Raw genomic sequence first — 9,402 nt, 5'->3', positions numbered from 1 at the left:
AAGTTGTAAGCATTTTAGTCACGTCTTTAGTGTCAGAAGACAAAGGTGGGAAGGCCAGGAAATAACAGGCAAAGAGTTGAATGGAAGGATGGTGCCAAGAAAACTGAAACATGTAGAAAACTTGGGGTCAGAAATGAAGAGTGAGCAAAGATCCTGAAGACACTACTGAAAATTACTGCTCCACAAAGTAGTGAAACATTTCAGGTCTCAGGAGCTAATGTTACACAGGACCTCTGTTTAGCAGAACCTTTCAGCCTCTGAACCCGGAGAAATTATTTTGGCTGGAGCTGCAGGGTGCTCGGGGCCTTTCCTGGCTGCCCGCCCTGGGGCTGCAGGGAGCCCTGCTGAGCTCTCCTGCCTATGACTGAGGCCACTCGGGTGTTGCTGCCCCGCAGGTTAAGGCAAACCCCACCTTCCAACTCCAACAGGAGATGCAAGTGGAGGAACCGGCGTGTCATGTGGCCGGGAAGCACCTTCTGCCAGTAAAAAAACTTGGGACTTTAAGGGTAGGAGCACCCCTAAGTCCCTTTCTGGGGTGGGCTTGGTTTGACAGAGACGATGCTTACAAAGCCAAACGGCTTAGGAAAGGGAAAGACAACGGAGAGAAACAGAAGCACGGCGGGAAAACCGCGTCCGTTCCTCATAGGGAGGGAGTGAGAGCCCCGCTCCCGCCTCTCCTGAAGGGACGGCGGCCCCTGCGGCGGGATCTGCGCGCACGGGGCAGGCAGCACATGCGGTGCGGGAGGAAAGGGAGAAAAGGGAGGAAAGAAGAGAGAAAGGAGAAAGGATGCCCCCCCCCTCGCCGCCGCGGGCCTCCGGGGCGGTGCGTGCGTGAGCGGCGGGGCGGGGCGAGGGAGGGAGCAGGAGGCGGGGGGTCTGGGAGCCGTTACCCGCCCCGCCGGGCAGCGCCGCCCCCGCCCCCACGTGGCCAACCGGGCGGAGCAGGCGGCAGTGGCGGCAGTGGCGCAGCCCGGCGGAGTAGTGACCTGCCGCCCCTTCGCTCCGTTACTACGAGCCCGCCGCCTTCGGCTCCGCCCCGTGGCCTTCGGGCCCTGCCCGGGGGGTGGAGGTACCTCCGCGCTGAGCACCGCCTTCCTCCCCCTCTTCCCCCCCCCAACCCTCCCGTCCTCTCCTCGCCCCTCCGGCGCGGCGTCCCGGCCCCCGGCGGGGACTATGCGGAGATGGTCGTCCCGACCCGAGGCAGGAACAAAGACTCGCCGCCGCTTAAACCCGGGCAACAGCAGCACCAGTCACCAGGCGCCAGCCCCAGGAGCGGCGGCGGTGGCGGGCGCCCGTCGCGCTCTCCCGGCCGGCAAGTCCCCGGCGGGGCCCGCGCCATGCGGAAGGGAGGCGGCGGCCGGCGGGGAGCCAGGAGTGACCCCCAGAGACCCTTCAGGGAGGGGCCCGCGTCTGAGGGGGAGCGGGTCGTGCTGGGCCGCAGCCCCCTGAGGCTCCTGCGCGTCTGCAGAGACCGCCTGCGAGGTGAGGGGGAGGAGGGTGAGGGGAGGGAGCCGCCCCCTTCCCCCAAATCCTGCCCCACTCCCTCTGCCCGCGCTGGGCTGCGGGGCAGCCCTTCTGCCCGCGGGAGGAGGGACGGGGCTCGGTCCCTGCAGCCTTGTTCCCCCGTTCCGAGTGTTGGTAGACTTGCCCGGCACGGTCAGGGGACGGCGCGAAAGCTTCCTTGGCCCCGGGTGGCTTTTTACTGCCTTCTCGGGATGGGGAGGGCCGGGACGCCCTTCCTCGGGAGTGCGATCCGGGGGCGGGGAGGAGCGCAGCTCTGTGGCCGGGAAGCGGGAACCCGTGGGGCCTCGCCCCCTCTCCACTCGGGAGGGAGATGGGAGCACTGTGTGTGGCACTGCTGGGAGTACCCCCGTGCCCGTCCTCCAGCTTGTCATAACAAAAAAAAAGGTTAAAAAAGAATCCAAAAACCTGGAAAGGGCCACAGGGGTAGCGGTGAGAATCGGGGGCGGGGAAGGAAGAGGGTGTTTTTACCGCTTTAGCATCCTTAGGGAGAGAAACGGGAAAACGTGCTATTGGTGTTGCTAACTTTTCCTGAAGCAGTCCCTCCAGTCCCCTTGACTAGCTCTGCTTACAGTGCTGCTAGGTCCGACTTGTATCTTGATGATGCTTTCTGGAAAGGGTGGAGGGTTGCTTATTCTTTCCAAGTCTGACTTTCTGCGAGAGCAAAGTTTTCAATAACATGTCTATGAAAGAATCCTCTTCTGATAAGATATTTTGTAAAAGTTATTCCAGGAATTTAAAACCTGATTGATGTAGTCTCTTGAACAGTCTATCTGTGACGTTTAACACTTAAGCGTGTGGTTAGTAACCTGCTGTATTTAGGTTTTTTTCAGCAGTTCTGAAGTCGAGATTTTAACAGAAAACTATTGCTGCAGAGTTTGAACAGATTTCCAGTTACAGAGGCTGTTCTTAATTGACTCTTAAAATACTTGCTTTCTTTTGACAGTATTTGATGACAGAAAGGCCTCTCTTGTAAAAACTGATGGCAAGATATGGCTCACTTTTCTTCTGGGTAAGTGAAAAGAATATGTTGTGGGAAAATACTGTTCTTTTTAACTTCTTCTGTATTTGTAAATGGTATCAAAATATATTAGGAAATATAACTTGGAAAAAAAAATCTTAGCTTAGGTTGAAAAGAGACAGTAAATAACTTCCTACCTGGTAACTTGCAAAATTAAATAACAAGTGCATTCCTAAAGCTGACAAATGTTAAATAATAATTTTTTTTGTCAGGTGTGCAATTAGATATGCTCTTAAAGGTGTTATATTGAAATACTGTCAGAGTATTTCAAAGATGCTGGTACTATTAATCACACCACCAGCACTCCTTGTTGCCAAAGGGATTTTTTTTCCAGTTTGCTGAATTACATTGCCAAGTAGTATCAGGGAGACAGCCTTTAGCTTACAAATGTATTGATGAATAAACTGTTCCAGAATTGCTTTGCTTATCAGCATTTCCTAGACTACGTGTTACTTAAATTAAATAAAAATGTTAAACTCATGGACAGGATTAAGAAATGCTTTCCTTCGATTGAAATTTGAGAGCGGATTAGGTAGAAGGCTTTATAATTTCTGGAGTCTGAATTTGGCTGTGAAACCCAGATAACCAATAAAACACGTCACAGAGCTATTTATTTTTTTAATAGGAGTAAACTCTTAATGTCAAAGTATGTTGCAGCATACAGTATTTGCAGTATTGCTGAATCTACATGTATTAAATATGAAATAATGGGTTTTAATTAGTTTTAATAGCATTTGAGTTCTTGTTGTTTTGCTTAAGCTTTAGGGTCCATATTTTAAAAACAGGTGCTTCCACAATTGGAGCTAGTTTTGTTATAGGTTGTGGATTTTTGTCCTCTTAAGAATTACTTCTTATTTATGTGCAACAATGAAGTCAGATTTTCAAGGACATTCTTACATAATGTTTGGTCCTGTTGCATTTTTTTTTTTTAATGACCATTGAATTGAGCCCTTACTTCTGAAGATGTCTTTTCTAGATTGTACAGAATCAAACAGTGAAACATCTTGACCAAGTTGCAGAAGTAGTCAGTGGTTGCATATTCCATGAGAACAAAGGTGTTCTCAGATCTGCTGTATTCCTTAACTGGTCACTCTGGGGAGGCTTGCAAAATACAAATCATTTCTAGTATGTTTCACATCCTTCTGTGTTACTGTATCTCAGCATTTGTTGTTCTCTTGATAAATGAGTTCTGCATAGTATGGCTTTATCTTTCAGTATTTAATTTCCAGAATTAGAATGCTTTTTATATGCCATTCACGTTGCTTTTCTTAGAACGGAACACAGGCAAAAATAGGAAATCTGAAGAATGAGTTCAGATTTAACTTAATAGCTCTGGTCTGCAAAAATCTGATCATGTGCTTTGCTTTTAGAGGTTGTTAGGCTGGGTCAGAAAAGGGCATCTGCAAATTGATGTACATAGTAGCTGTGTAAGTCTTCATAGTGTTAGGACTCTAGTGTTCTTCTCCTGTCCTCTACTTTGTTCCCTCCCCAGTAAGGACATTAATGGGATCAAAGGATGGTAATCTAACACGTGCATGTTTTCCATTAGAAACTAGCTTAACATAAGTCTGGATGCAGTCTGTTGAAAAAATGTTGATTCAAACTTCTGGTAGAAGTCTATGAATTAAGCACATTGTCTGTTTAAATGTGAATAATTACATGAATTGGTGTGTGATTATAAAAGGTCTTCATTTTATAAGTATAAAAGAGTGATATTCTAAAGATTTATAAAAATGTATGTGAAATTCTCCAAAATAACTGAATGTATTTATACTTAATACATTTGCTTTCAATAAAACATTTACTGAAAGAAAGAATCAGACTTAATAGATTTGTTTTCTCTATGAAATAAGTATTATGTTTGAATCTAAAACGTAATTTCCATATTAATTTATTTGAAGCAACAAACTACTACATATTTGGCTATTTGGAACCCCAAGAATTTGAGGTCTTGGGCAGTGCTAGTAGCTACTGTGAATTTATTTTGACTTTACTATATATTCTTACCTACCAGGTAATTGATAATTTTTTGTCACTGGGGTGTGTGTATATGTAAATGTATTTCAGCCTCTGTTGGGAATCTTAGAAATGTTGCTGAGAAATGAAATAATGCCTTGTGCAAGTGTAAGACTCAGTAAGAAATAACTAAGAAAGGAATGGACCGCTCTGTTTATTTCCGTGCAAGTACTGCAAAATGCATGTGTGTGTGGAGCATGGTTTGCTGTGATGCTCACAGAGCTAATGTACTTGCCTGAAATATCATGACCATATCTGCTCTTCTGGAAAAGGAATCAGCAGCTGTCCGTGAGAACTACTGTAAACATTCTTACTTTAAAAAAAAACTGTAGGTCCCAAAGTTTTCTGAAGACATTAAAATCCATTTAGTGTGAACTAGACTGAGCAATACCTTTTTCTGTTAAAATGTGAAATTTTAAATGCAAACTTGTATGCATTTGCTAACTGAATTCCAGGCTTTGCTTTGAGAAAACTATTTCAGTGGTTGGGGGAGCTGGAAAACTCTTAAGAAAGTTCTGGTGTGCTAGTGTACAACCTCAACTAGTACATGAAGTATGTAACTAAAGGTACATGTTAAATTATACATGCAACAAGTGGTTCAGTAATTTTTTTTCCCTCTTAGGTAATTAATTTTTTCTTTTTTTCTGTCTTACTCAGTTTTACCTCACATCTTTGTAGACAAAACTTTACATTTATGAGCCTCAATTTTAATAGTACTTTGTTGCATTATCAAATATGGTGACATTGATAACAGGTACTGTGAGCAGCATCACTTCTAGGCTGTGTATTGGAGGAACATGTGATTTGGGAATGTATACCAGGACTTGAAGTGTACACTTGGTCTTTCCACTTAGCTTTAGTGGGTTTGCAAAGGTGTTGATCTTTTCCCTGCTGCTTTTCAGAAATTGACCACTGTATGCCTGTAGCCTGCAGCCTGAGCACACACAAGTTCACCAAGTCTCTGGCTATGATTTGCACTGCTGTGCAGGCATTTGATACATGTTTTGCCTCTGCAGTCAGAGGGTGAATAGGGCGTGGGCTGTGGGAGGTGTGGATTGATATGCCAGTCAGCATCCCTGTGCAAAGGTGTGTGGAGCTCAGCACCTTGAAGCAGGGAGGGTGGTTGTCCTCCCCTCTTCCTCTCTGCTCCCTGTAGCCCATGTGATTAAGAGGGATTCTTCATTAACTGTAAAGATTTTTTTGGATTGAAGGCAACCAGTCTACCTGACCTTTCTATGTCAGTGATCCCTTGTGTGCCTAGAGTCTTCAGTCCAGAAGGAGCACCACAGTCACTTTAAATACTTCCCATTATCCCTCTCTCATGATGGGTTTGCTTCCATGGTGTGAATGCTGCTCAAGCAAAATGGAGTAGCTTCTACTCTCTGGGTCTTGTCATACTCAAGAAGTCAGAGATCTAGACTCTTTATTTACCTCTTTATAATAATTTGTCTTTTCCTTTTGTCCCCTCAGACTGCCTCCCTTTTTCTGTACCTACATGACAGCAATACATGTAGTCTCTGAATAGAGACCACTGGAATGTTATTGCATGCAGAGTCTACCTTTATAGCAATTATATTTGTAATTAGATTTTTGTTTGTTGTCATGTTCTGTTTGGCTCTCCAGAATTTATAGGACAACGTACTCTGTAAATTAAAGTTTATTGTAAGAGCTCGTTAGAAAACAAACCTAGCCAACATGACAAACAAGGGCTCAGCCCACTTGGTACAGACCACTTTAACATGGGAATTCATTAATCCATCACTTAAAGCATGAGGTTTCTTACTTACAAGTTTTCTAATTTGTAACTCACGTCTTGTAACTCCTAACTTGTGCGCCTATGAGCCAAATATCTACCAACCTGCTGGTGAGAGTGTTCATCCTTTCTTTTCCATCATGATGTAGGTGTCCACTGTATCACACTGAAAAGTACAAAAACTTCAGCAGTCCAGCTGCTGCTGGATCTGCTTCAAAATCTTTTTGGGTAAGATGGGTATTTATACCTTCTAGCTTGTAAGTCTGGTCTACATCAGTTCCATGAGTTAGCATAGTCTGAAGAAACTGCCAAATAATCCATGTATGACAATTAGGGCTGCATGAGGAAGCAAGCTGCAGATGATAATGGCTGATTAATGATCTCTAGACCTTTCTGGCCATCAGGTCCTACTTAGGTGTTGCCCTTGCTTTGACCTAACAGCACTGCTCTGGACATACATCTGGCCTTAGCATGAGCTGTGTGTTAGCCAGAATCTGAGCAGGAGTTGAGTGAGCAGTCACAGTAGGTCTCTTAAAATCTTAAAAATACTTAAAACCATAAAATCTTATAATCAGCAAGGTTGGAAAAGACCTTCAAGATCATCAAGTCCAAAAACTGCTTACAGTTGAGTTTTGTTACTGTTAACTGAAATGGATGCATTAGATTCTGATGGATCATCTTGAGTAATGCAGGTGGCAACAGGGCCTATTGCTGAATGCATGATCAGCACACTTTCAGATTTTCAAAGAGCTGGCTAACCAAGTTAATTCAGATATCCCTATTCTGTTCCTGAGTACTTTCTATGCATCTCTGAAGTAGAATTGTAATTACTTTAAGCAGCATAATTTCATGTTCAGTGATTTAAATGAGTAACTTGATACCTTTTGTTTCCTTTACAGCCGCTCTTGCAGGAGTCCTGCATTGGTAAGGTTAAATTTATTGTTTGAAAGTAATATGATACTTTAAAAAACAAGATTTAATTTTGACTTAGATTTGGACAAGCTACTGGGATAATTTATATTTAGGTCTGTCTATCCTGTCAGAACCAAATTGTTGTCTATAAGATGAATAATTCTGTTCTCGTGAAGTTGATTTGAAAGTTTTCTTAAGCCTGTTCAGTGAAGAGCCTGCTTTCCAGGTGGAAAATTTTTGCTTAGCTGTGCATTTCCACTAACAGCCCATTTTATCCTCTGGGTTTTGAAAGTTCAGGTAAATCCTTTCAGGTAAAAACTTTCTCCTACACTGTGCTTATTTAGATTCCCTTTAATTTCTTAGTTATGCATCATGTTTTCTCTCACCTCTCCAGAGAAGACTGCCAATGTTTTCTTTGTGTACAGAAGAATGACCTCTCAATTACTTTTTGTCAAGATAATCCTCATGTTTCAGGTTACATCCTAATCCTCACCCTTCTTTTTTGTAGGCTTAAGAAAGAATGGCTATAGTTATGTTCACCATCTGCTTTTTGCAAAGATAAAAAAGTTACAGGTTCTGACAGTTTTTCTTTCCTAGCTCAAAAAGAACAACTAATTTTTAGCAATTTTTTCCTTGCAAATTCTTATTGAAAAGGAAAGTAATGTGCACTGCTAGGTTTCTTTCATTTTCCATCCTTTCTGGAAATGAAGTTCCTTTTAGAAATGCAACTTTTTCCTTCAAAATTACTTGCATTTTCCTGTCTCCCTCCCTGAATGGTTGCACCATTATTTAAATATGCTTATTATGAGAAGTGCATATATGTGTAATGGCAGATAACTGGATTAAAGTACAAGTTGGGGAAGATTTTTGTGCAAAAAAGCATTTTTTACACTACTTATTTGTGCACTGTTATTTTACCAGTTTTTAATCTGTGATTCTTTAAATCGTCTGATAGTTGCATTTTCTTTTCTAATATTAGACTTCATAATTATAAGAGCATTAAACATAGGATCCTTAAGTGTCTTCACTTAGAATGCATTAAAGTATTACTATTTCTGTAATTGAATTTACTAAATACTCTTTATACATATTTTTCCATTTAAAATTGTCTGAAAAGAGGAGCATACCTGTAAGAGTAAATAAAATTAGCTGTTCATAAGTAAGCTTTGGGTCTTCACTGAATGTTTTGCCATTTTGTTTTTTGGTCCAGGTTCTAAAACTCTTTATTCAGTTTAATTATTATTATTTTTAACAGGTGTCACATAACAACTCTTTTTGAAAATGACCGTCACTTTTCTCACCTCTCAACACTAGAAAGAGAAATGGCTTTTCGCACGGAAATGGTGAGATTGTGTTTCATTAAAATATCAGTGATTGGAAAACTTCTGTCAGTAACCTTGTGATCCTGTGTGTTCCAAGATTTCTTAATACCTTATGAATCAGCAAATTTATTGATATCTTGCTGCTAACATGCATTGCACTTTTACATACAGAGCTTTTGTGTGCCTTGCAGATGATCATTATGTCTGTATCTCCTCACAGTTCACTTAAAGTATAACTTAAAAATAAAATTCTAGAGGATGTAAAACACTGAACTACACGTACCTTGTCGCATACTTTCAATCATTCTTCATCTTTTAAAAAAATATTTTTTAATTCATAATTGCTTGCATATGTGTACATCTTTTGAATTTTTAATTTAGAATAGTGAAATGCTACACCAGTACATAATTAGCAGCCCAAATGAGAAATTTCCAGGTATGATGTGAAACGAAGTGGAAGGGAACCCTAGCTGCTTCTTTCAGTCACTCTAAAAGAAAGAGATTTGAATAGATTTGGGTAGTAATTTTGAATTATTTTGTACTATTCACTATATTACAAAATTTGATGTAAAAATGAAGCCTGTATATGGCAGTTCATGAAGCAGAAATGACTTTTTAATTATAAATAACCATTCTGTTCTCTCGTAGGGTCTTTATTATTCCTACTTCAAGATCATTATTGAAGCACCAACGTTTTGGAATGGAGTATGGGCAATTATGAATGACAGACTAACTGAATATCCTTTAGTGATTAACACCTTACAAAGGTTCAATCTTTACCCTGAGGTGAGCTATGTTTTAAAAATACCTTCTGATAAATGTTTTCTTCAGATTTGACTGCTGAATTTGTAAGAAAT

The 9,402-nt window shown here is 41.8% G+C and overlaps 1 protein-coding gene across 1 annotated transcript in view; it reads left to right on the top strand.

Moving 5' to 3' along the window:
- The first annotated feature begins 976 nt into the window (after nt 1-976).
- DPY19L1 (dpy-19 like C-mannosyltransferase 1) overlaps nt 977-9,402 on the top strand; it is a 49,282-nt gene continuing 40,856 nt past the window's right edge. Inside the window, exons 1-5 of the mRNA XM_030446237.1 lie at nt 977-1,482; nt 2,468-2,533; nt 7,211-7,235; nt 8,479-8,566; nt 9,194-9,331. Of these exons, the coding sequence (XP_030302097.1) occupies nt 1,182-1,482; nt 2,468-2,533; nt 7,211-7,235; nt 8,479-8,566; nt 9,194-9,331 (618 nt within the window). The 5' untranslated portion in view covers nt 977-1,181. The remainder of the gene's footprint in view (nt 1,483-2,467; nt 2,534-7,210; nt 7,236-8,478; nt 8,567-9,193; nt 9,332-9,402) is intronic.

This window comes from Calypte anna, chromosome 2, assembly GCF_003957555.1.
Source record: "Calypte anna isolate BGI_N300 chromosome 2, bCalAnn1_v1.p, whole genome shotgun sequence".
NCBI lineage: Eukaryota > Metazoa > Chordata > Aves > Apodiformes > Trochilidae > Calypte > Calypte anna.
This window is presented reverse-complemented; position numbering and strand designations above follow the sequence as displayed.